A 27,457-nucleotide genomic window follows, 5' to 3' on the forward strand; every position below is an offset into this window, starting at 1 on the left:
TTGGGGGATATTTATTAGAGCAAAAAGTAAAAAATATTGAATTTTTTTCAAAATTGTCGCTCTATTTATGTTTATAGCGCAAAAAATAAAAACCGCAGAGGTGATCAAATACCACCAAAAGAAAGCTCCATTTGTGGGGAAAAAAGGACGCCAATTTTGTTTGGGAGCCACGTCGCACGACCGCGCAATTGTCTGTTAAAGCGACGCGGTGCCGAATTGTAAAAACCCCTTGGGTCATTTAGCAGCATATTGGTCCGGTCCTTAAGTGGTTAAAGGAACCTGATTTGGAAAATAAAAAACAAACTTTTACAACCCCTTTCATTTTCCAGCCTGTCTATCCACACTCAGCTCTCCCTGTGTTATTTTCACAGCGGCAGTGCAGTGTGTGTGACAGGTGAGCGCTCGCCCACACCCAGGTAAGGGATCAGTGTGATGATCACACATGTCACATGATCCACACCCAGCGATGATGTCACTAAACACAACACGTGCCTTCCTCTTCCTACCACACATACCATAACACTGATCTATCCAGCCTGACTACATCCTCCAGAGTCTCACTCCTCTTCCTTACGCCGTCAGGACCTGTCTGGAGTCCGCTCAGGTAAGGACCTTCGCCTTCATAAATCCCGCAAAGCGTTCGTTTAGACTTGTACTATCCCCATTGCTCGCTATTCCTGATATAAAGGTCTGGAAAGGCAGTCCCTGGAAATGTGATGTATGTCCCTTTAAATGTCAGGTTTTCTATACACAAGCACGGGTGTAAAGTATTCATACCCCTCGACATTTTCCACATTTTCTCATGTTACAACCAAGAGCGTAAATGTATTTTATTGGGATTTTATGTGAGAGACCAACACAAAGGCCCAGATTCACAACCGAGATACGACGGCGTATCTCTGCCTAGCGCCGTCGTATCTATGCGACTGATTCTTAGAATCAGTTACGCATAGATATCCCTTAGATCCGACAGGCGTAAGTCTCTTACGCCGTCGGATCTAAACTGCATTTTTTTTTTGACCGCTAGGTGGCGCTTCCGTCGAATTCCGCGTCCAGTATGCAAATTAGCTAGATACGCGAATTCCCAAACGTACGCGCGGCCGACGCAGTACAGATACAACGTTTACGTTAGGGTTTTCCTGGCGTAAAGTTGCCCCTGCTATATGAGGCGCAGCCAATGTTAAGTATGGCCGTCGTTCCCGTGTCAAAATTTTAAAAAGTTACGTTGTTTGCGTAAGTCGTCCGTGAATGGGGCTGGACGTCATTTACGTTCACGTCGAAACCAATGACGTCCTTGCGACGTCATTTGGAGCAATGCACACTGGGATATTTTACGGACGACGCATGCGCAGTTAGTTCGGCGCGGGGACGCGCTTGATTTAAATGATACACGCCCCCTACCCGCCGAATTTGGATTCCGCCCGGTGATTTACGCTACGCCGCCGCAACTTACGGAGAAAGTGCTTTGAGAATACAGCACTTGCCCGTGTAAGTTGCGGAGGCGTAACGTAAATCAGATACGTTACGCCCGCACAATTTTGCACGGCTGTACGTGAATCTGCCCCAAAGTGTCACATAATTGTGAAGTGGAAGGTAAATGAAAAATGATTTTGCTAATTTTTTACAAATAAATATGTGAAAAGTGTGCGGGGGGGGGGACATTTGTATTCAGCCCCTTTTACTCCGATACCCCTAACTAAATTCTAGAGGAACCAATTGCCTTCAGAAGTCACCCAATTAGTAAGTAGAGTCCACCTGTGTGTAATTTAATCTCAGTATAAATACTGTGAAGCCCTCAGAGGTTTGTTAGAGAACCTTAGTGTACAAACAGCATCACGAAGGCCAAGGAACACACCAGACAGGTCAGGGATGAAGTTGTGGAGAAGTATAAAGCAGGGTTAGGTTATAAAAAAATCTCCCAAGCTTTGAAGATCTCACGGAGCTTCTGTTCATTCCATCATCGGAAAATGGAAAGAGTATGGCACAACTGCAAACCTACCAAGACATGGCCGTCCACCTAAACTGACCGGGCCGGGCAAGGAGAGCATTCATCAGAGAAGCAGCCAAGAGGCCCATGGTAACTCTGGAGGAGCTGCACAGCTCAGGGGGGAGAATCTGTCCACAGGACAACTATTAGTGGTCTCTCCACACATCTGCCCTTTATGGAAGAGTGACAAGAAGAAAGACATTGGAGAAAGAAAGACATAAGAAGTCCTGTTTGCAGTTTGTGAGAAGCCATGTGGGGGAGGGGACACAGCAAACATGTGGAAGAAGGTGCTCTGGTCAAATTACACCAAAATTTTACTTTTTGGCCTAAAAGCAAAACGCTATGTGGGGGGAAAACTAACACTGCACATCACCCTGAACACACCATCCCAACTGTGAAACATGGTGGTGGCAGCATCATGTGGTGGGGATGCTTTTCTTCAGCAGGGACGGGGAAGCTGGTCAGAGTTGATGGGAAGATGGATGGAGACAAATACAGGACAATCTTAGAAGAAAACCTGTTAGAGTCTGCAAAAGACTTGAGACCGGGGGGCGGAGGTTCACCCTCCAACAGAATGACGACCCCAAAGTACAGCCAGAGCTACAATGGAATGGTTTAGATTAAAGCCTCTTCATGTGTTAGAATGGCCCAGTCACAGTCCAGACCTAAATCCCATTGAGAATCTGTGGCAAGACTTGAAAATTGCTGATCACAGACGCTCTCCATCCAATCTGACAGAGCTTGAGATATTTTACAAAGAAGAAGAATGGAGGAGAAATGTTCCTCTCTAGATGGGCAAAGCTGGTAGAGACACCCCCAAAAGGACTCAAAGCTTTAATTGCAAAGAAAGGGGTTTTTTCAAAATATTGACTCCGGGGGGCGCCATACAAATGCCCCCCCACACTTTTCACATAATTATTTGTAAAAAATGTTGAAAACCATTTATAATTTTCTTTCCACCTCACAATTATGTGACACTTTGTGTTGGTCTATCACATAAAATCCCAATAAAATACGTTTACATTTTTGGTTGTAACATGAAAAAATGTGGAAAATGTCAAGGGGTATGAATACTTCTTCAAGGCACTGTAGAAACTCAAGTGCATCGGGGCCTAAAAATAGGCTTTTCTTCTAACGTTCTGCTTGACTGGCTGGGCAGACGACGGTCTCTCGGTGTGTGAGGGACGCTCAGCTGACGCTCTCTATGTGTGTGAGGGACGCTCAGCTGACGGTCTCTCGGTGTGTGAGGGACGCTCAGCTGACGCTCTCTTGGTGTGTGAGGGACGCTCAGCTGACGCTCTCTCGGTGTGTGAGGGACGCTCAGCTGACACTCTCTCGGTGTGTGAGGGACGCTCAGCTGACACTCTCTCGGTGTGTGAGGGACGCTCAGCTGACACTCTCTCGGTGTGTGAGGGACGCTCAGCTGACGCTCTCTCGGTGTGTGAGGGACGCTCAGCTGACGCTCTCTCGGTGTGTGAGGGACGCTCAGCTGACGCTCTCTCGGTGTGTGATGGACGCTCAGCTGACACTCTCTCGGTGTGTGAGGGACGCTCAGCTGACGCTCTCTCGGTGTGTGAGGGACGCTCAGCTGACGCTCTCTCGGTGTGTGAGGGACGCTCAGCTGACGCTCTCTCGGTGTGTGATGGACGCTCAGCTGACACTCTCTCGGTGTGTGAGGGACGCTCAGCTGACGCTCTCTTGGTGTGTGAGGGACGCTCAGCTGACACTCTCTCGGTGTGTGAGGGACGCTCAGCTGACGCTCTCTCGGTGTGTGAGGGACGCTCAGCTGACGCTCTCTCGGTGTGTGAGGGACGCTCAGCTGACGCTCTCTCGTGTGTGAGGGACGCTCAGCTGACACTCTCTCGGTGTGTGAGGGACGCTCAGCTGACGGTCTCTCGGTGTGTGAGGGATGCTCAGCTGACGCTCTCTCGGTGTGTGAGGGACGCTCAGCTGACGGTCTCTCGGTGTGTGAGGGACGCTCAGCTGACACTCTCTCGGTGTGTGAGGGACGCTCAGCTGACGGTCTCTCGGTGTGTGAGGGACGCTCAGCTGACGCTCTCTCGGTGTGTGAGGGACGCTCAGCTGACGCTCTCTCGGTGTGTGAGGGACGCTCAGCTGAACTTATGGAAAGGATAGGGCTCTATAGAAGAGCCTCTCATGGATGTCAGCTGACCGCAGCTCTCTGTCACAGACCGGTCTGGCAGGTTTCGGGCCTACCTCCTGTGGGAGAACATTACTCAAGTTTCAGCCGATAATAACCTGACAGAAACTCCTGTATGGAGGAGGCCGGCCTTTTTTTCCCTCACACAAAGCACAGATATAATCGCTTCTGTCAACAGAGTTCAATATGAACCGAGCATGTGATCCAGAATACGTCACTAACATTCATTATCACTGACACAGCGGATCATCATTATAAAGTAAACAATCATTTGAAGCTTATTCACCACCAGGGCCTGGGGCTTGAAGCTTCACGGCCGGGCGCGCACTGCACATGCGCGAGTCGCGCTGCGCTCTCGTAGTGGATAGGCGATCTTCTGGGACCTGTCATGTGTCCCAGGAGATTGCCTAGAGGGAGGGGCCACCTAGGGTAGGGTGACCAGACATCCCCAGTTTCAGGGGACAGTCCCCTGATTGAGTACACTGTCCCCGGACCAAGTCGGTCCCTGGTTTTGTCCCCAGATTGGATTTAATAGGGGGCAGGGGCAATTTAAAAAACAATCAGTGCAGAATTAAAATAAAAAAAATTGAATTACACACCCCTGCTCCGCCGTGCCTACTAGCATAGGGGGGTTGAATTTTTCCCATTATCTGTGCCCCTTTCTGATGATCATGTGCTGGTCGGAGCGGAGGGAATATTTCTTCAGTTTTGGGCGCATGACCATTCAGCTTCGCTCGCATGTTCTTCTGCCTTGGCTCAAATCCTGGCCAGCCACCTGCCTATCTCCTTGCCTTCCCTGGAGGAGTGATCTTCCTCCGCTCCCCATCCAGTAGTAGCCGGGGCCCAAAGAGTGAGGCTGTGAGGCACGGCGGCGACAGGCAGAGAGTCACTGATTGTTGCCATTACTAGTAAAGAAAAAATATGTCCCCGGATTTCATTTAAAAAATCTGGCCGAACACTGCACATCACCCTGAACACCCCATCCCTACCGTGAAACATGGTGGTGGCTCCTGGGGGGTGTGACCGGAAGATGGTGGAGTAGGATCAGACAGGCTCCGCTCCACACACCACGCCATGTACTCCCACCCGACCGAGAGTGTATGATTGATTGAACCCTGATTGAACCCTCTCATGTGAAACTCCCGGACATGAACCCGTAGCGAAGCAGAGCTTGTGGCTTTTTGGCGATCCTAGCAGGGAAGAGTAGCAGCTACAGTATAGCACTGCGGAGGAGACTGTAACAGATAGCTGAATAACAGCGGAAGGATACGGGGGATGAGGAGAGAAAAAGTGGACGAGAGGAAAGTTGTCAACTCACCAGGAAAGGAGCCGCGGAAAGAACCACTACAGGCACGGCTGTCTGGATCCTCGGGACCTTCCAGGACATCCAAAAGGGCAAAACAGACTTACCCGTCCCAGCCGGAGATACAGCGGTACTTTCCCCTGACGAGATCAGCTGCAAGCAAACACCGCGAGACCGGGTCACATGGTAGTGTGACGCTTGGGGAGACGCCGACAATTACTCTCTCTCCCTTCCCGACGGTGTCAGCAGAGACGGATACGCTGTGTACAGGAGGAAAGGAAGTTGGAGAGGAGAGAGATCAGGAGCGGAGGGGAATAGAAATGTCTCAGGTACAGTTCCCACAGCCCCCGCAGGAGACTGAATTGAGTATATTAAAAGCCATGTTACAAGCTCTCCCTACCAAAGCAGATATGGAAGCATTGGTGCACCGCATGGAGGAGTCCCACCGTAAGGAGGCGGAGGCGATACGAGGAGAAGTCCAGCAGATAGCAGATAAGTTGGAGAGAGATGAATTACTGTTGACAAATTTGGATGCAAGGGTCACTGCAATAGAGCAGATATACAGTGTTAAAATGTCCCAAGTAGACTATATCCAGCTTAGGTTGGAAGAAATGGAGGACCGTAGCAGACGTAGGAATTTAAGGTTCAGAGGGGTCCCCGAAACAGTGGAAAAAGAGGACCTGCAGACGACTATAAATGGGATATGTAATCAATTGGTGGGCTCGCCTCCCCCTCAGGGGTTTGAATTTGAAAGGTTGCATAGAGCATTGGGCCCCCGTTCAACGAACCTGGACAGACCGAGGGATATAATTGGATGCTTCCATAGGTATTCTCATAAAGAGATGGTCAGTAGAGCTGCATGGGAGGCGGGGGAGGTAGTGCTGGAAGGGGCACAAATTAAAATTCTCCCGGACTTATCGAGGGCTACGCTACAAAGAAGAGCAATGTTGCGCCCACTGCTGGACAAAGTAAAGGGGGTTGGTGGGAACTATAGATGGGGTTATCCAATATCCGTGACAATAAGAAAGGGAGCAGAGTCCTTTCTCCTGCAGCAGCATGAGGAGCTTCCTGGTTTGTTTGAAAAGATGGGAATAGAACCAATAGAAGTCCCAGATTGGCTACAACTATCAAAGTTAAGAAGATAGGGCTAAGCAGAAGTAGAGGAGAGGCGGAAGAGGGAAGGACCCTGAAGAGGCCCAGGACGTTTAGGGGGGGGGTCCCTTGTGCCCCTTTTTTTTTTTTTTTTTTTTGTGGCTTGGCTCCCTCCCCCCCGCTCCCCCCTGCCCCCCTAGTTTTGAGGGGAGAGGAGGGAAGGGTTTGGTTTTTCCCTCTCTCCTGATTTTTTTTTTTTTTTTTTTTTTTTTTTTTTTTGCCCGACCCCTTCACTGAATTTGCACATATTTACAAGAGGATACAGGATATAGGCAATAAGAAGAGAAACTTAAGAAATTTAAGGAAATTGAGACACGAGACACAAATTGCACAGGACAAAGAGGAGGATGGAGGAATTTTTTTTTTTTTTTTTTTTTGGGGGGAGGGGGGGGGGGGTATTTGGGGATGAGTGGAGGGGGGGGGTTTTTTCTCTCGCCCCCCTTGTTTAAATATAAATATAAATATATATAGTTACTTTTTATTAAGGAGCTCCAGGAATATGGAGTAGGGGGGGAAGAAGAAAGGGGAAATTTTTTTTTTTCCCTTCCCTTTTCTTCTTCTTCTTTTTTGGTTGCGGTGTGTAGTATGTTACAGAATCACTATTTCACTATTTCACAGATTCACAGAATTCACAGATAACACTGGATTTTGTATCTGCTAAATTAAGAAGTAGATAAAGTAGCCAGGGAAAAAGAGAAATAATGAGAGAGGAGGTTTGGGAATAAGGCAGGCTCATTTAGGTAATTAGCAGATACCTTTAAAAATTATTATTTTTTTTTTGTGTTTTGAGTGTTTTCGTTTCACAGACTCACAGATTTATAGAAATCACAGATAGTACTGGACCGTATCTGTATCCGGACTGTATTTGAGCTGTATCTGCTAATGTTAAATAATGTAGATAAGATAGATAGGGGATGAGTAGAAGGGTGAAATGTGAAGTAGATTCATATATATAGATACATACACTCTGATATAAATATTTAGCACAATAAGGGGGTGTGTGGGGGGTTGGTGGGGGAGGCGCACCACGGAGGAATTAGGGGTCTTATCTTCCTTTCAGGCCTCATAAGGGACATGAGGCTGGGAAAGGGGGGATCGAAAGGGGGGACCGGAATAAATGATTTAGCTCCCCTATGTTTTTTTTCTTTCTCTTCCCCCCCCTTTTCTCTTGGGGTTTTTCCCTTTTTTTTTTTTTTTTTTTTTTTTTTTTTTTTCTCTCTTCTCTTCCCCCCTCTGTTAGAGATGATGAGGGTATTTCTATAATGTTAGAGGATTACTGAGAGTGAGTTTAACCTGTTTCCTGGTTTTCTGGTGGGGAGTTGAGATAAGTAAGAGGAATGAGAAAAGCAGTAGAAAGAAACTAGGAAGGGAAGCATAGAATGGTGGAGGGGGGATGAGGAGAGGGAAGGGGAAGGGGGGGGGAAGAGACGTAGGAGAGCGGGAGATAGGGGGATTGAGAGGAGGGGAAGATGGGGAAGCAGGATGGGAAGAGGGTCGGGGGAGGAGAGGAGTGGAGTGGAGTGGGGCTGGACGGTGCTACTTGACCGCTCCGTTATTTCCCCCAGAGTAGGTACACACCCACGGTGACTACTGGAGAAGGATCCAGTCTTGGGTGGTATTTTTCCTTAGGGCTAGAGAAGAGGGACTGGGGTTGATTTAAGGGAGGGAGGGGGGTAGGTTGGGTTTTTTTTTTTTTTTTTTTTTTTTCTTCTCTCTCTCTCCTCTCTCTGATTTTCGAGATGGGGACTATAAAAGTAACCTCACTGAATGCTAGAGGACTGAATATTCCAGAAAAACGAAAAATGCTTTTGAAAGACTTAAGGAATTGGGGGACGGATGTGGCCTTTGTACAGGAAACTCATTTCAGGGGAGGGAGCCTGCCATTTCTCCAGAATAGATTTTTTCCATGCGTGTACCACGCAATGAACCAGGAGGCGAAAACAAAGGGAGTATCAATCCTGATTTCAAATCGAGTCGCTTGGACTTTACAAGATAAACGCCTGGACTCTAGTGGCAGGTTCCTTTTCCTGAAAGGTAGCATAGGAGGGGTTAAGGTGACTCTGGCTTCGCTGTATGCACCAAATACGAAACAAGACATATTTATTAAAAAAGCTCTTACAGAATTGGATGAATTTTCAGAGGGTAAATTAATTTTGGGAGGGGATTTCAACATCACGCTCGACCCAGGAATAGATGCATCTTCAGGGACCTCATCGGTGTCAGGGAGTATCAGAAGGGGGATAATAAGGAAACTACACGAGGTACAATTAGTGGATGTATGGAGGATCCTTCATGTAGATGAAAAGGACTATACCTTTTTTTCTAATCCACATCAAGTATATACTCGGGTAGATATGTTTCTTATCCCTCATTATCTGATTACCTCAGTAACGGAGACAACTATTGGGAACATAACATGGTCAGACCATGCACCGATTAGCCTAGGCCTCTCCCTTTCGGCGGATGTATTTGCTCAAGATAGAATATGGCGATTAAACGAGAGTTTGTTGCAAAATTCAGAAGTAAGAGAGGATGTCGCTAGGGAGATTGAGGCATACTTTCAGGTCAATGATACGCCAGGGAGTAACCCTAGTATGGTGTGGGAAGCTCATAAAACAGTAATCAGGGGAATTCTGATAAAACATGGATCGTACTTAAAGAAAAAACGAGAAAAACAGATCAGGGAGATATTAGAGGAAATCCAGGAATTAGAACTTCAACACAAAAAAAAACAATCACCCGAGGTGGGGAGAGAGCTAGGACAATTAAGGAGGCAGATTTCAGAGATTATGCGGTTTAAAGCCAAAGCGATCATACAAAGAGGAAAGAAGGTCAATTATGAGTTAGGCGATAAATGTAGTAAATTATTGGCAGGGAAACTCAAGGAAAAGAGCAGGTCGATATATGTTCCGCAGATTAAAGGGAAAGAGGGACAGCTTATAAAAAAACCTAGAGAGATAGCCCAAACATTTGGGGAATTTTACTCGGGGTTATATAACTTACCATCAGAAGCAGATACAAAGTTGGAGACGGAGGAGTATCTTTCCGCGGCAGGATTAACTAGAGTGCCATCACCGGTTCGGAAGAAATTAGAGAGCCCTATAACTACTGAAGAAGTAGAGGAAAATTTAAAGAAAGTCAAAGTTGGGAAATCTCCAGGTCCCGATGGATTTTCGGTAAGTTATTACAGGGAATTTTCCAGAATACTAAACGAGCAGATGACAAAATTCTTTAATGCAGTGGGGGAAACGGCGGTTTTTCCCCCAGAGGCACTGCTGGCTCATATTACGGTGATCCCTAAAGAGGGGAAGGATCCGGCAGAGTGTAGTAGTTATAGGCCTATATCATTGTTAAACGCTGATCTAAAACTCTTCTCTAAAATAATAGCGTCTAGACTGCAACCATTGATAGCAGATTTAGTGGACATGGACCAGGTGGGTTTTGTGCCAGGGAGGGAAGCAAAAGACAATACGATTAAAATCCTTAATCTGGTGCATTATGTTGGAAAGAAAAAAATTCCCTGTGTATTTTTGAACACTGACGCAGAAAAAGCGTTTGACAGAGTGAGTTGGCGTTTTTTGGAGCAAGTGTTGAGACAAGTGGGCTTGGGGGAGCGGATGGTCAGATGGATCATGAGTATGTACACAAGCCCACGTGCCTCAGTAAGGGTTAATGGAGTAATATCACCCCCTTTTGGAATTACGAACGGAACAAGACAGGGATGCCCCCTGTCGCCCCTGTTGTTCGCTCTTACATTAGAGCCCCTGTTAAATAGAATACGACAAAATGCGAATATCCAGGGAATCGAGATGGGAGACCAGGTACATAAAGTAGCTGCATACGCGGACGACCTGCTCTTTTCAGTGACCAACCCTCATGTATCACTCCCCAACCTGGTAAGAGAAATAGAGAAATATGGGAGGATATCGAACCTGAAAATAAATAAAACAAAATCTGAGGCAATGAAGGTGGCAATCCCAGAACCTATAGGCGACATAATAAAACAGAATTTTAAATTTAAATGGGGGAAGGTATTAAAATATTTAGGTACATATATATCATCAGAGATTAAAAATATATATGCATTGAATTTTCCCCCACTATACAATGCAATACGAATTTTGTTAGATAAATGGAGAAATGGAATGCATTCGTGGTTCGGGAGAGGAAGTATAGTTAAAATGTGCATTTTGCCAAAGGTTCTGTATTTATTTCAGGCACTGCCAATCTCTATACCAATGACCTTTCTTAGACAGGTGAATACCCTGTTTATGAAATTTATTTGGGCAGGGAAAAAAGCCAGAATTAAAAGAGATCTGCTGAGAATGCCTAAAAGTGTAGGAGGGATGGCAGTCCCAAATATAATAAAATATTATAGAGCAACACATTTGACCAGGTTGGTAGACTGGTGTAGACATGGGGAGTGTAAACGTTGGGTAAGTATAGAGCAGTACATAAGTCAGATACCTTTGTGTAGAGCACCCTGGTGCTACGCGGCTCTTCCTAGACAACTTAAGAGACACCCTATAATAGGCCCCACACTGTTAATTTCAGCAAAAGTTTGTGGAGATAAGAAATATACACCAAGTAAATCACCACTGTTACCCATAATTGGTAATCCTAATTTTATCCCAGGGATGGAGAAGGATATAGTTGAAAAGCTAAAAGGAAAGAACCTCCGACAGGTCTCGGATTTTTTAAAGCCAAATGCCTGGCCATCGATCGGAGATCTGACGGAGGTGGGAGGTTTATTTGAACTCTCAACGTGGCAGGCGCTTCAAGTAAGTCATTTTGTAAGATCTCTGGGCTCGGTAACTGAATTTCAAAGGCAGCTGACAACAATGGAAATTTATTGTAATGGGGTGGAACCAATATCAAGAGTTTTATCTAAAATGTATGGGTTTTTGAACATGCCACCGGAAGAATTTGTGATGCCCGGAATGCGGAAATGGGAGAGGGACTTGGGGAGAACCTTTACCCCAAGTCAGCATAAACAAATAATTTACCTAGCATTCAATTCTTCGGTATGCTCAAAGACACAAGAAGCTAACTATAAACTCCTTATACAATGGTATTACACCCCAGAAAGATTACATCAATTTGATGAAGAAGCAGATGAAAGGTGCTGGAGGTGTGATAGAGAACAAGGAACTTTGATCCATATTTTTTGGTCCTGCCAAAAAATCAGACGGTATTGGGAGGAGGTGAGAAGAATTTTACAAAAATTTGAGGAAGAGGTGATCCCAGATGATCCCGCATTTTTTCTGCTACATAGCTCACAGATACCGGTGCAGAAGTATAGGAGGTCCGTAGTGCCTCATATGGTTAATGCAGCAAGGGCAGGAATAACGTTGAGGTGGAGGGATTCACGCCCCCCCTCTATTGTAGGTTGGCTTAAAAGGATTCAAGAGGTTAGTGCAATGGAAGATTTGGTGCATTCAGCGCAGAACAGGAGGACACAGTATGAAGAAGCATGGTCAGGATGGAACGCATTTATAAGATCGGAGGAAGGGAAGAAGTTATTAGAGTAAAGGCAGGGGAGAGGAGAAGGAATTTGAAAGAATTAGTCCTACGTCTCGGGAGAGGAGAGAGGGGGGGAGGGGGGGGGGTTTCTATGGGTTTTTTTTTTTTTTTTTTTTTTTTTTTTTGGGGGGAGGGGGGGAGGAGGTTGGTTGTTTGGGGGTATTAAATAAGAGTGGTAATAGGAATGATGACTGTTAAAGAAAAAAAAAACTGAAGGAGAATGTATTGAAGTTGTAATTACATCTTGTCAGTTGTAGTATTTGTGACTGTTTGTTGGAAAAAAACATAAATAAAAGATAAGTAAAAAAAAAAAATCTGGCCACCTTAACCTAGGGGGAGAGGAGGAGGAGCCTAGGCGGCCTGTAGGCGGAAGGGGGAAGTGGTACAGGAAGTCCCTCTCCTGACGAAGCCCCCACTCCCCGCAAAAAAAAAAAATACACGCCAAATGTGGCATGTAAGGGGGCGAGGAGTACTTACAGCGGAAGTTACGATTTTGGGTGGAACTCCGCTTTAAGAGTCTCTTAGCAACATCTTAGCAGCAAGATATGCAAAAACGTATACGCCCATGTACATGCAGCCTAACACAGATTTTTGTAATTATTTTAATGATCTAAGCGCGGTGCTAGATCACAAAAAAAAGAACAGTTGAAACCCTAAATACGCTGTATTTTTGGCGCCGGTGTGAAGAACCAAATAAGTTATAGTCATAGTAGCAATGGGGTAGATTCACGTAGCTGCGCTTTAAGTTACGGCGGCGCAGCGTATTGTATTTACGCTACGCCGACGCAACTTACAGGAGCAAGTGCAGTATTCACAAAGCACCTGCTCCGTAAGTTGCGGCGGCGTATCGTAAATGGGGCCGGCATAAGCGCGCGGAATTCAAATGTGGAAGGTGGGGCGTGTTTTATGTAAATCGATGATGACCTGACGTGATTGACGTTTTGTACGAGCGCCGTCCGTGTACATATCCCAGTGTGCATTGCTCCCGAGTACGCCGCAACGACGTATTGGTTTCGACGTGAACGTAAATTACGTCCAGCCCTATTCGCGAACGACTTACGCAAACAACGTAAAAAATTCTAATTTCGAAGCGGGAACGACATCCATACTTAACATTGGCTGCGCCACCTAATAGCTGGAGCAGCGTTACGACGAAAACGACTTACGCAAACGACGTAAAAAACTACCACCGGGCGCACGTACGTTTGTGAATCGGCGTAACTAAGTAATTTGCATACTCTACGCTGAAAACGACGGGAGCGCCACCTAGCGGCCAGCGTGAGAATGCACTCTAAGATACGACGGCGTAAGAGTCGGATCTTAGGCTAATGTCGGCGTATCTTGCTTTCTGAATACAGAAAGAAGATACCCTGGCGCAGATTTGAATTTACGCGGCGTATCTATGGATACGCCGGCGTAAATTCTCTCTGAATCCGGGCCAATAATAATAATAATTATCATGACAATTGTTTATATTATGACACAAATATTAACGCTCTTGCAGACAATTACACTATAAGGGCTCGTTTACACTTGCAGCCAATAGAAAAAAGCGGTTGAGCCTAGTTTCCGTAAACCGGCCTTTGTGGGATTGGAGTGATTGGATCAGCATTGGTTCCCCTTTTGCTCCACACCTCTGAAGAGTGAGCCTGCTGGTTGCTTTAAATCGATATCAGTTAGCTTTACTTCCCATCAAGCTATGGTTGTGACAGAAGATAAAAAGGTTCAAAGTAAACAATGACTCAGTACGTCTTTTTCCATTACTTATCACCCGCACGCCGATGGATTTCTTTCTTCCACGTGATGGAGACAAACTCACAGGAAGAGAATTTGCACACCTGCCAGACGAGTACGCGGCGGTACCGTGTATCCTGGCAAAGCCACATAGCAGAGGATTGTTTTGTGGTTAACCCTTTACTCCCTTGTTTTATGTTATCAGGAGATGCTGCTGATATACAGTTTTTTTTTTTATGGGTTTGTTATGGTAACGACTGAAAAAAAAATGTTTTATATTATTTTTCCAGGTATATATGGAACATTGCACGTGAATATATTTCCTACTTAAAGCCAGTTGTATAATTCGACCATTAAACTTATTTTTCATTGTTTTCCAATTATAAAAATCCTGTTGATTACAGACCTCAGCGGTTCAAGCTGAAATTTACACACACATATGCATGAGTCAGAGCAGTGAATTAAACACATCGGGGCTCATTTACTAAAGGCAAATAGACTGTGCAGTTACAGGAATTTCCTACTGTAAACTTACATTTCTCTCTTTTTTTTAGAGGAGAAGGCACCATGCCGGGTTCAGGATTTAAAGCTGAGCGGCTGAAGGTCAATCTGAGACTCGTTATCAACCGACTAAAACTTCTGGAAAAAAAGAAAAGTGAGTGTTCTGTCCTGAATTCCTTCATTTTTTTTCTGGAATGCCAATGGCCCTTTACATTGTTTCTACATAATCTATTTTCCATGTCATCCAGCCAGGCAGCATGTTTAGCGGACAAAGATTGTTGATAATGCACATCGTGCTGTAATGGCGCCCATTCATCTTCCAGGATGCCCGGGCGCCCCTCCAGAGCCGCCATGCGATCACGCTGTTTCTGCATGTCATGGCAAATTGTCACGTACCTGATGGATGAGCCTGACGTGTAGTGGGAAGGCTTTCTCGTACAACCCCCCGGTTCAAGGGCCACCGATGTTGCAACAGTGGCCGCAAGAGCCTGGCAGGTGTATGGGTGTCTGTATCGTCTTCAGTGTAGTAGATGTGCCACCAGGATAGACCAGCAGGTTGAACGGCAATATTGTCAGTTGAGCTGATGCAGCAGGAAACAGGAACAGGAAGCAGTATACTTTAAGGAATACCACTAACCAGTTTGAGCTGTCCTGCTTACTTTACCATCACTCTGTCATATCTCAGATACAATTCAAAGAGCTCCAACTGCCGGTGAAGGTCACTGCAGGCCTTGCACACTGGACATTGCTGTTACTCAGGGGCGGACTGACCATTGAGTCACTCGGGCACTGCCCGAGGGCCCCATGCCACTAGGGGGCCCCATCAGGGTTGCCAGCCTCAGTAAAAACAGGGACAGTATGTAAAAATCTATGTTTTTTTTTAGATCTGTCCCTGATATGTCTGAAACCGACATGCTTTTGATGTGAAAATCCCGAGATTTTAGATGCCCCGCCTCTGCACTGCCTCCTGGCATGGTGGCCATCTGTAAGCCCAGGGGCCCCATAATCTTCTATTGCCCGGGGGCCCCATGAGTTGTCAGTCCGCCCCTGCTGTTACTACTATTTAAAGAGTCCCTATCGGCCTATTCTATGCTTATTCTATCTGGTCTCTCATTAGGACATACAGGTTTATTAGGCCAGCCTGGGATTCCCCTTTAGTGTGATATCACACTGCAGTAACTAGTCAATCTCTAACTGTTATTCTATTGTAAATATGTGTGTTGTAAGGAGTTAGCTCGGTTGCGGGGTGTGTGACCCCTTGAATGGGTTCACCACACACTGAATTTATACAGACTGGCAGTCGAAGACAGTTAAAAACAAAGTTTTTGGTTTATTTTTCCATCTTGCTGGAAAACAATTGCAAGCATCCAAACAGCATAAACAAAATCAAACATAAAATAAATCCTAGCCACTTTGGGCGTCTACCTTGCACACAGGAACCTATCTATGAAGTCTAACACAGCCTACTGCTGGGCAGACAGTGCTGGTCGTACAGCACAAAACAATAGTCTTTTGATTTTTATCACACAGAAAAAATCAATCCTCTCCTCACCTCCACAGAAGACCTTCTGGCACTGCTCTCCTACTCACAAAGCCTTAGGAGTGATGCAGCCAATTAGTGGTAACCCTCTGGACTTCTTATAGAGGCCTTAATTGCCTCACTCTGAACAGCTGGAGTCTTCCAACGGCCCTTAGCCTTCCTGGCACATTTTCCAGCCGACGCCTAATAACGATTGGTGTATTGTCTAAACAAGGCAGAAATGTATGTTCCATCTGTGACAACACCCACAGATTTACCTGACTTCCTGTCACAGTGTGTGTATATATATATATTGCACCTGTGGTTCTGAACTGTAATTACACTGTTTTGGGGAGGGGGGGTTCCATACCTGAGTCTTGGCTGTCATTCAGGACTCAGTTGATTAATATCCTCCTATCCACGTATCTTTGTTTCAGTAAAACCTAAGAGAATATTTTATCTGACGCGTGTTGAAATGTAATTTAAAGGTGCCTGCAAAATGTCTGAACCTAGAGTGTCAGGTGGGCTTGAGGCTTTACAGGGCCAGGGCGGTGCAGATGAACATGTGACTCTAAGCAGCCCCTCAAGGGGGCAGTGCTACATAATATAACTGCACAATGGCTGGTGTAGCAAATATATAATTTATTAAGTGGAGATTTCACTGCATAACAATTAATCACTGAGTGTTTATGTCCCTGTAGCTGAAATGGCCATGAAGTCCAGGAAGGAGATCGCTGACTACTTATCGTGCAGAAAAGACGAACGAGCGAGAATCCGAGTGGAGCACATCATCCGAGAAGACTACATGGTGGAGGCCATGGAGATCCTGGAGTTGTACTGTGACCTCTTGTTGGCCCGATTCGGATTAATCCATTCCATGAAGTAAGACTTGAATGAAAGTGGGGCTCCAGCCCAATTTTTTTTTTAGAAAATAGAATAGGAAGGGTTAAATACGGCATTTGGCTTTTACTGCTGATTTCTCCTCACCCTATGTCCCGGTGTTGCTGTCACTTAGACAGGAAGTGAATGGTAATTGCTCCAATGGGGGCACATACAGCAATCAGAGTTGGTCAGAAATCCGGTGTACTCAACTTAGGGTGCAGTCACACCTGTGCGTCACCTTTTTGATCATTTTTTCAGGCGTTTTGTCTTGCGTTTTAATGCAAATTTCTTGAGCATTTTGCATCGTTTTTTTTAAAGCGTTTTTGAGCTTTGCTTTTTTTTTTTGTATTAGCCACCCCAGAAAAATATAATCAGTTTCATCATGTATTTCTGTGTTTTTGGGGTTTTTTATCTGCTTTTATTTATTACTTATTTATTCATATTTCATACTTTTCTTGTACATATGTATTTGTTTGGGGTTAGGGTTAAGGGTTACAGGTTAGGAGTTAGGGGTTAGAGTTTATGGTTAGGATTAGGGGTTAATGTATTAAATTATTTAATTTATTTAATATTATTATTCATTTATTTTTTATTTTTTGTTAAGTTAGAGTAAGGGGTTATGGGTTAGTTAATTCATTAATTAATTTGTTATTTATTTATTGTTTTGATTATTTATTTATTTTAATTATTTATGAAATAATATTTATTTATTTTTGTTAGGGGTTGGGGCAAGGGGTTAGGATTAGGGTTAGGGGTTAGTATTAGGGTTAGGGGTTAATATTAGGGTTAGGGGTTAGTGTTAGGGGTTAATATTAGGGTTAGGGTTAGAATTAGTGTTAGAGGTAATATTAGGGTTAGGGGTTAATATTAGGGTTAGGGTTATTATTAGGGTTAGTATTAGTGTTAGGGGTTATTATTAGGGTCAGGAATTAGTATTAGGGTTAGGGGTTAGTATTATGGTTAGGGGTTAGTATTAGGGTTAGGGGTTAGTATTAGGGGTTAATATCAAGGTTAGAATTAGTGTTAGAGGTTAATATTAGGGTTAGGTGTTGGGGTTAGTATTAGTGTTAGGGTTTAATATTATTGTTAGGGGTTGGGATTAGGGGTTATTATTAGGGTTAGGGGTTAGTATTAGGGGTTATTATTAGGGTTAAGGGTTAGTATTAGGGTTAGGGGTTAATATTAGGGTTAGTATTAGTGTTAGGGGTTATTATTAGGGTTAGGGGTTGGTATTAGGGTTAGGGGTTAATATTAGGGTTAGGTGTTGGGGTTAGTATTAGGGGTTAATATTAGGGTTAGTATTAGGGTGAGGGGTTATTATTAGGGTTAGGGGTTAGTATTAGGGTTAGGGGTTAATATTAGGGTTAGGTGTTGGGGTTAGTATTAGGGTTATGAGTTAATATTAGGGTTAGGAGTTAATATTAGGGTTAGGGGTTAGAATTAGGGTTAGGGGTTATTATTAGGGTTAGGGGTTAGTATTAGGGTTAGGGGTTAATATTAGGGTTAGGTGTTGGGGTTAGTATTAGGGTTAGGGGTTAGTATTAGTGTTAGGGGTTATTATTAGGGTTAGGGGTTGGTATTAGGGTTAGGGGTTAATATTAGGGTTAGGTGTTGGGGTTAGTATTAGGGGTTAATATTAGGGTTAGTATTAGGGTGAGGGGTTATTATTAGGGTTAGGGGTTAGTATTAGGGTTAGGGGTTAATATTAGGGTTAGGTGTTGGGGTTAGTATTAGGGTTATGAGTTAATATTAGGGTTAGGAGTTAATATTAGGGTTAGGGGTTAGAATTAGGGTTAGGGGTTAATATTAGGGTTAGATGTTGGGTTTCATATTAGGGTTAGTATTAGGTTTAGGGGTTGATATTGGGGTTAGGGCTTAATATTAGGTTTAGAGGTTGGGATTAGGGGTTAGTATTAGGGTTAGGGGTTAATAGTAGTGTTAGGGGTTAGTATTAGGGTTTGGGGTTAATAGTAGTGTTAGGGGTTAGTATTAGGGTGATGCCCTGTACACACGACCGGTTTTCCCGTCGGATAAAAAACTGATGGTTTTCCCGACGGAATTCCTCTCAAGCCTGCCTTGCATACACACGTTCATACAAAAGTCCGGTGAACTTTCGACTGCCAAGAACGCAGTGACGTAAAAGACTACGACGAGCCGACAAAATGAAGTTCTACATCGAGCATGCGCGTTTTTTTTTTCCCGTCGGAAAAGCATACAGACGAACGGTTTTCCCGCTAGGATTTTTCCTGACAGGAAAAAAGAGATCCTGCTCTCTTTTTTTTTTGTCGGAAAAACTGCGATGGAGCATACACACGATCGGAATTCCCGGCCAAAGGCTCTCATCGCAGTTTTTCCGACGGAAAAAACGGTCGTGTGTACGAGGCATTAGGGGTTAGTATTAGGGTTAGGTGTTGGTATTCGTGTTAGGGGTTAATATTAAGGGTTGGGGTTAGAATTAGGTTTAGGGGTTAATATTAGGGTTAGGGGTTAATAATAGGGGTTGGGGTTCGGGGTTAGTATTATAGTTATGGGTTAAGGTTTAGTAGTAGTGTAAGGGGTTAATATTATGGTTGGGGTTAGTATTAGGGTTGTGGGTTAGTATTAGGGTTAGGGGTTAATATTAGGGTTGGGGTTAGTATTAGGGTTGTGGGTTAATATTAGGGTTAGGGGTTAGTATTAGGGGTTAATATAAGGGTAAGGGGTTAACATTAGGGTTAGGGATTAGTATTAGGGGTTAGTATTAGTGTTAGGGGTTAATATTAGGGTTAGGGGTTAATATTAGGGTTGGGTTTAGTATTAGGATTAGGGGTTAATAATAGGGCTATCACTTAGTAGCAAAAAAAAGTTTAAAAAAGGCCACTAAAGTACCTTAAAATGTGCAAATGAGTATTGAAGAACCATTTCAGGGTCCTGTGTAACCGTCTTCTCTTCTACAGGCAACTGGACCCCGGATTGGCTGAAGCTGTGTCCACCCTGATCTGGGCGGCCCCCCGCATGCAGACTGAAGTCTCTGAGCTCAAGACAGTGAGCAACAAATTTACCAACAGCTTCCAAAACATTGTGGTGTCTACCAGTGCCGGTGATCTGACGATCTGGTTCCGGCTATCAGGATGGTTCCTGTAAGGACTGCGCTGGCGTAATCCTTGCCGACGGAAATCTCCGAACCTCGGAGGGCGACGTTGAATTTGAGGAAAGTGGCCAGTCGGCCTCACGTCCTCGCTCCGCTCGCTCGGCCTCCTGGCTCTTTTTTTAACATCATCCAATCCACGGGGATGTTAAAGAATGAGCCTGGATGCCGGCCGAGGTTCTGAGATTTCCGTCGGCAAGGATTGCGCCTGCGCAGTCCTTACAGGAACCATCTCGATAGGGGAACCTTAACAACAAGTCACCGAGACAGGGACAAGCATTGCCGGGGGCGAAGATGGGAAACAAGGCTGTCGGCCTCAATTTTGTAAAGCGTTGTGCAAACTATTGGTGCTACGTAAATCATGAATAATAATAATAATAATAGTTTTCAATCTGTTATAATTTTTGTTCAATATATTATTATTATTTTAATACTACTCCTACTAATATTAATTATTATTATTATTATTATTATTATTATTATTATTATTATTATTATAATAATAATAATAATAATAATAATAATAATACTAATAACATATTGAAAATTATTATTATTAGTAATATTTATGATTTACGTAGCAATAGTTTGCAGTTTTCTGTGTACTATAAGGATGGTCATATATCTGTGTATCTAAATATATTGAATAATATTAATAATAATAATAATAATAATAATAATAATAACAACAATACTATTAACACACAGGCCCCATACACACGAGAGGATTTATCCGCAGATACGGTCCAGCGGACCGTTTCCACGGATAAATCCTCTCAAAGATTTCCGCAGATTTCGATGCGATGGAGTGTACACACCATCGCATTGAAATCCGCGCGGAAATCCTCTGCCGATGACGTGTCACCCCGTCACCGCGATTATGACGCGGCGACGGGCGCGACGCTGTCATATAAGGAATTCCACGCATGCGTCAAATCATTACGACGCGTGCGGGGAATCCCTTTGGACGAATGGATCCGGTAAGTCTGTACAGACGAGCGGATCCATCCGTTGGAATGGATTCCAGCAGATGGATTTGTTGTGCATGTCAGCAAATATCCGATCTGCTGGAATCCATCCCAGAGGAGATTTCTCCGCGGAAACAGATCCGCTGGCGTGTACACACTATAGAATCTATCCGCAGAAACCCATTTGCTGGGATTTAACTGCGGATGGATTCTATCGTGTGTACGGGGCCTAATACTACTACTACTACAAATAATAATAAATCTATTAATATAATAATAATTATATAAATACTACTACTACTCAAACTACTACTACTACTACTAATTCTATTAAAATAATAATAATAATTCTATTAAAAAAAAAATAATTATAGAAATACTACTACTCAAACTACTAATAATAATTCTATTAAAATAATAATAATAATAATAATAATAATAATAATAATAATAATAATAATAATAATAATAATAATTCTATTAATATAATAATAGTTCTATAAATACTATTACTACTCAAACTACTACTACTACTAATAATAATGATGATAATTCTGTTAAAATATTAATAATAATTATTATTATTATTATTATTATTAATAATATTACAACTTCTACTAATATTAATAATTATTACTATTATTAATATTAATATTTTAATATAATTATTTGTAGTAGTATTTATAGAATTAGTATTATATTAATAGAATTATTATTATTATTATTATTAGTAGTAGTAGTAGTAGTAGTAGTAGTAGTAGTGTTAATAGTATTATTATTATTATTATTATTATTATTATTATTATTATTATTATTAATAATAATAATAATAATAATAATAATAATAATAATAATAATATTATTCAAAATATTTAAATACACAGATATATGACCATCCTTATAGTACACAGAAAAACCATAACATATTATTACACACAACTAATGGGAAAATAATTAAAAAAAAATACATTTGCTTTGAGATTATTCATTACAGACTATTAGTCGATAAACACCTAAAATATAAAAATCCACAATAACATGGGCTTTTATTTTTATTTTTATGTTCCATGAAGGCAGCATAGACCCAACCGGGATATAACAACTCTATAGAAAATGTATTTTCTGTGTACACAGCCCTTCCCAAAAGCTTTGCAGGGCAAGTAAATAGTAGCAATGATTACATCACAGTGAACAAATAGATGCGAGTATTTTGCACCCTCACCTGGTCAAAAGAAGAACTGCAAGAACATTTCTGTTACATACTATGGGCTAGATTCAGGTAGGGGGACGTAAGTTTGTGCGGGCGTAGCGTATGTTATTTACGCTACACCGCCGCAATTTAGAGAGGCAAGTGCAGTATTCACAAAGCACTTGCTCCGTAAGTTGCGGCGGCGTAGCGTAAATCTGCCGGCGTAAGCGTGCCAAATTCAAATTGTCAAGAGGTGGGCGTGTTTTATGTAAATAAAACATGACCCCACGTAAATGACGTTTCTCACGAACGGCGCATGCGCCGGCCGTGAACGTATCCCAGTGCGCATGCTCCTAATCACGTCGCAAATAGTCAATGCTTTCGACGTGAACATAATTTACGCAAAGCCCTATTCGCGAACGACGTAACATTTTCAAAATTTGACGCGGGAACGACGTCCATACTATGCCTCATATAGCAGGAGTAACGTTGCGCTGGAAAAAGCCTTACGCAAACGACGTAAAAAAATCCGACGGGCGCACGTACGTTTCTGAATCAGCGTATCCAGCTCATTTGCATATTCTACGCTGAAATCGACGGAAGCGCCACCTAGCGGCCAACGTAAATATGCACCCTAAGATACGACGGCGTAGGAGACTAAGAGCCCTTTCACACTGAAAAGGCCTATAGTGGAGTGTTAAAATAGCGGTAAAACATTGCTATTTTACAGCGATTTTACCATGTTTTTACCTTACCGCGTTTTTACAGCGTTTTCAATTCATTTCAATGGAGGGGGCGTTTTTGGAGCGTTTTAACAGCGCTATTTTTACCGCGAAAACGCTGCAAGAACGCACCAGTGTAAAAGGGCTCTTACGCCGGTCCTATCTTAGCAACATTTAAGCGTATCTCAGTTTGAGCACACACTTAAAGTTACGATGGCGCGGATTCGGACTTACGACGGCGTATCTACTGATACGCCCGTCTTAAGTCTTTGAGAATCTAGCCCTACATATCAGTGGTCTCCAAACAAGGGCCCGGGTGCCAGATGTGGCCCTTTGCTTGTCTTTATCTGGCCCTTGGGGCACTATTCCACCAACTGAACACTAATGATGGGGCACCATTCACCCTACTAACACCATCAATGGGGCATTATTCCTCCCACTAGAACCAATGATGGGGCACTGATGCCGGGGGGGGGGGGGGTATTTTATACTTCCAATGGCCGCAGTACGCAGTGTGTAGTGTGAAGCGTCTCTGAACACCTTTGTTAGCGTTTCAGAATGATCGGTGTGTCCCTGTGGAGCCAAGCCCAGATCCCAAGCACAGGTCTTTGTCAAGAGGCTTTGACTTCTGCTAAAAGTCAAGATAAAGCCCCGCCCACTCCAGACATCAGTCCCCGCCCTCTGCCATTCAGTTGAGAAAGCTCAGGACTCCAATTGCTTTGATGTTTAGGAGTGGAAACTTTTTTTTTCTTGCTATTGCGAAAGAAAATACATGAATAATGCGACTTACTTTTCCTACTTTCTGTTCCAGGTGGCCAGCCAGCTCTGCAATAAATACAGCAAGGAATACGGCAACCTCTGCCGGACCAATCAGATCGGAACAGTCAGCGAAAGAGTGAGTATAGTCTGTGAACTGACACCGGGAGGGGGAGGGGGGGGATTTACTAAAACCTGGAGGGTGCAAAATGTGGTGCAGCACTGATGAGGCTGCATTGACAGGCACTGATGAGGAGGCACTAATATGCAGCACTGATGGGCGGCACTGATGGGCAACACTGATGAGGCTGCACTGATGAGCACTCATGAGGCTGCACTGACAGGCACTGATGAGGAGGCACCAATATGCAGCACTGATGGGCGGCACTGATGAGGCTGCACTGACAGACACTGATGAGGAGGCACTAATATGCAGCACTGATGGGCGGCACTGATAGGCAACACTGATGAGGCTGCACTGATGAGGCTGCACTGACAGACACTGATGAGGAGGCACTAATATGCAGCACTGATGGGCACTGATAGGCAACACTGATGAGGCTGCACTGATGAGCACTCATGAGGCTGCACTGACAGGCACTGATGAGGAGGCACCAATATGCAGAACTGATGGGCGGCACTGATAGGTAACACTGATGAGGCTGCACTGATGAGCACTGATGAGGCTGCACTGATGAGCACTGATGAGGCTGCACTGATGAGCACTGATGAGGCAGGACTGATGAGGAGGCACTAATATGCCGCACTGATAGACAACATTGATGGGCGGTTATCTGCAATTTTTGTGAGGACTGCGACATTATGGCGGACACATCGGACACTTTTGACACATTTTTGGGACCATTCACATTTATACAGTGAACAGTGCTATAAATATGCATTGATTACTGTATAAATGTGACTGGCAGGGAATGGGGTTAACACTAGGGGGCGAGGAAGGGGTTAAATGTGTTCCCTGGGAGTGATTCTAACTGTGGGGGGAGGGGACTGACTGGGGGAGAAGACCGATATGTGTCTCTATGTACAAGGGACACAGCATCGGTCTCCTCTCTCCCTGACAGGACGTGGATCTCTGTGTTTACGTCCTTGGCTGTGTAACGGGTGATCGCGGGTACCTGGCGGACATCGGGGGCCCGCTAGGCACGTGCATCGGCATCTCAGTGACGCGCCGGCGGCGCTCGCGCGCCCCCCAGTGCGAGGAGGAGCGGAGGCGGTAAAAAAACGGCCTCCCGGACCTGTAGCGCCACCTTGTGGCCGTCATTTGTCAATGGCCCGGGTCTCAAGAAGTTAAATTGTACATACAGAGCCAGATCCTCAGAGCAAATACGCCGGTGTATCTACTGATACGCCGGCGTACTTTCAAATTTCCCGCGTCGTATCTTTAGTTTGAATCCTCAAACCAAGATACGACGGCTTCTGGGTTAGATCCGACAGGCGTACGTCTTCGTACGCCTTCGGATCTAAGATGCAATTCTTCGGCGTCCGCTGTGTGGCGTTCACGTCGTTTTCCGCGTCGAGTATGCAAATGAGCTATTTCCGACGATCCACGAACGTACGAGCGGCCGTCGCATTCTTTTACGGCGTCTCCAGTCGGCTTTTTCCGGCGTATAGTTAAAGCTGCTATTTCGTGGCGTGTAGTTAAACCAGCCATGTTAAGTATGGCTGTCGTTCCCGCGTATAATTAAAAAAAAATATATTTTGTTTGCGTAAGTCGTCTGTGAATCGCGGATGGACGTAATTTACGTCCACGTCAAAACAATGACGTCCTTGCGACGTCATTTAGCGCAATGCACGGCGGGAAATTTAGGAACGGAGCATGCGCAGTTCGTTCGGCGCCGGGGACGCGCTTCATTTAAATGAAACACGCCCCCTACTCGCCGCATTTGAATTCCGCGCCGTTACGCCGCTTGAGATACACTACGCCGCCGTAACTTGCGGCGCGAAATCTTTATGGATTCGAAACCAAAGCCAGGTAAGGTACGGCGGCGTAGCGTATCTCAGATACGTTGCGCCGGGGCAGATCTTTGTGGATCTGCCCCCTTTTTTTTTTTAGTTTTGCACATGCCCACAGGAACAATAAAATGTTATTTCATTCCGGGGTGTACAAACTTTTGTTGATCTGCTTTCTTTCCGCAGCTCATGCAGAAGCTAAGTGCGGAAGCGCCCCCTAAAATCCTGGTGGAGAGATACCTGATCGAGATCGCCAAGAATTACAAAGTGGAGTATGAGCCGGACGCCAGAGTCATGGTGAGTGACATGGGGGATTTATGGCAGCACTGGTTTCATTCAGACAACGGTGGCATCACTCAGCGAGGTGCCAACGGGCTCAGCAAGTGTGGCATTTACTCCCCCATGACTGCCTGGCACCTAGACTGCGCCACTCTCCCTTCTCTGATAGGAACCCAGCTACTGTCTACTACAGCCATTGTCAACCCTAGGCTTCCTCAGGAGGTCTCCCGGGCTTCCTCAGGACAGGAAGTCTCTCGGGCTTCCTCAGGAGGTCTCCCGGGCTTCCTCAGGAGGTCTCTTGGGATTCCTCAGGACAGGAGGTCTCTCGGGCTTCCTCAGGAGGTCTCCCGGGCTTCCTCAGGAGGTCTCCCGGGCTTCCTCAGGAGGTCTCCCGGGCTTCCTCAGGAGGTCTCCTGGGCTTCCTCAGGACAGGAGGTCTCTCGGGCTTCCTCAGGAGGTCTCTCGGGCTTCCTCAGGAGGTCTCCCGGGCTTCCTCAGGAGGTCTCTCGGGATTCCTCAGGACAGGAGGTCTCTCGGGCTTCCTCAGGAGGTCTCTCGGGCTTCCTCAGGAGGTCTCTCGGGGTTCCTCAGGAGGTCTCTCTGGCTTCCTCAGGAGGTCTCCCGGGCTTCCTCAGGAGGTCTCCCGGGCTTCCTCAGGAGGTCTCCCGGGGTTCCTTGAGCCGTGGCTGACCGACCTTCTACCTGATGGTGCCTACATTCATAGACCCAGGGCCAACGCCAACTGGCAGAGCCAGCGACACCACTAGCTGAGCTCTTGTGGCCTGACAGGGGAAGTTGGCCGTCTGCTGGTTTTCCGGCATGCTCATCCAATGGAAGCCAGCCAAGCTGCGTGCTCGGACATGGGCCGAATGTCGGATGGCTTCTAAAGAACCAGCTGACGTCGCCCGACATTCGACCCGCGTGTACAAGGCTTAAAGTGTTCGTAAAGGCAGTGCTCACAATCACTGTCGGACCCTCTGCTATGACAAAATGCACTAAATTTTCTTTTTTTATTCTTCTGCTAAATACCTTACTTTAACTCGCTGATCTGTGGTCACGTGACCGCCCACCCTCTCCTTCTCCAATCTATGCACTAGAGAGGGAGGGGCTGAGGTCCCACTCTGACGTCTGCCAGCGATCGCCTGCCGCTCTCCTTCTCCAATCTATGGACTACAGAGGAAGAGGCTGACATCCCACTCTGATGTCTGCCAGGCAGTCACGTGACCGCCTGCCGCTCTCCTTCTCCAATCTATGTAGTACAGAGGAAGAGGCTGAGATCCCACTCTGACGTCTGCCGAGTGACCGCCTGCCGCTCTCCTTCTCCAATCTATGGACTACAGAGGGAGAGGCTGAGATCCCACTCTAACATCTGCCGGGCGGTCACGTGAACTGCCTGCCGCTCTCCTTTCTCCAATCTATAGACTACAGAGGGAGAGGCTGAGATCCCACTCTGACGTTTGCTGGGCAGTCACTTGATCGCCTGCCGCTCTCCTTTTACCGATCTATGGACTACAGAGGGAGAAGCTGAGATCCCACTCTGATGTCTGCCAGGCGGTCACGTGACCGACTGCCGCTCTCCTTTTACGATTTATGGACTACATTGAAGAGACTGAGATACCACTCTGACGTCACGTGACCACCTTTCGCTCTCCTTTTCCGATCTATGGACTACAGAGGGAAAGG

The 27,457-nt window shown here is 45.1% G+C and overlaps 2 protein-coding genes across 2 annotated transcripts in view; one reads left to right on the forward strand and one right to left on the reverse strand.

The window, feature by feature from the left end:
- The first annotated feature begins 422 nt into the window (after positions 1-422).
- The window catches only part of LOC120917936 (IST1 homolog), a 34,105-nt gene continuing 7,070 nt past the window's right edge, over positions 423-27,457 (forward strand). Inside the window, exons 1-6 of the mRNA XM_040329565.1 lie at positions 423-604; positions 14,415-14,515; positions 16,582-16,762; positions 19,699-19,786; positions 23,580-23,663; positions 25,682-25,792. Of these exons, the coding sequence (XP_040185499.1) occupies positions 14,428-14,515; positions 16,582-16,762; positions 19,699-19,786; positions 23,580-23,663; positions 25,682-25,792 (552 nt within the window). The 5' untranslated portion in view covers positions 423-604; positions 14,415-14,427. The remainder of the gene's footprint in view (positions 605-14,414; positions 14,516-16,581; positions 16,763-19,698; positions 19,787-23,579; positions 23,664-25,681; positions 25,793-27,457) is intronic.
- LOC120916847 (protein PELPK1-like) lies at positions 3,084-5,224 on the reverse strand. Its single transcript, XM_040327790.1, has 2 exons — positions 5,138-5,224; positions 3,084-4,127 (listed from the first exon to the last, which is right to left on the reverse strand). The coding sequence occupies exons 1-2, from the start codon at positions 5,222-5,224 to the stop codon at positions 3,084-3,086; spliced, it is 1,131 nt and encodes a 376-aa protein (XP_040183724.1).

The sequence above is a fragment of the Rana temporaria genome, chromosome 11 (assembly GCF_905171775.1).
Source record: "Rana temporaria chromosome 11, aRanTem1.1, whole genome shotgun sequence".
In the NCBI taxonomy this organism is placed as follows: Eukaryota; Metazoa; Chordata; class Amphibia; order Anura; family Ranidae; genus Rana; species Rana temporaria.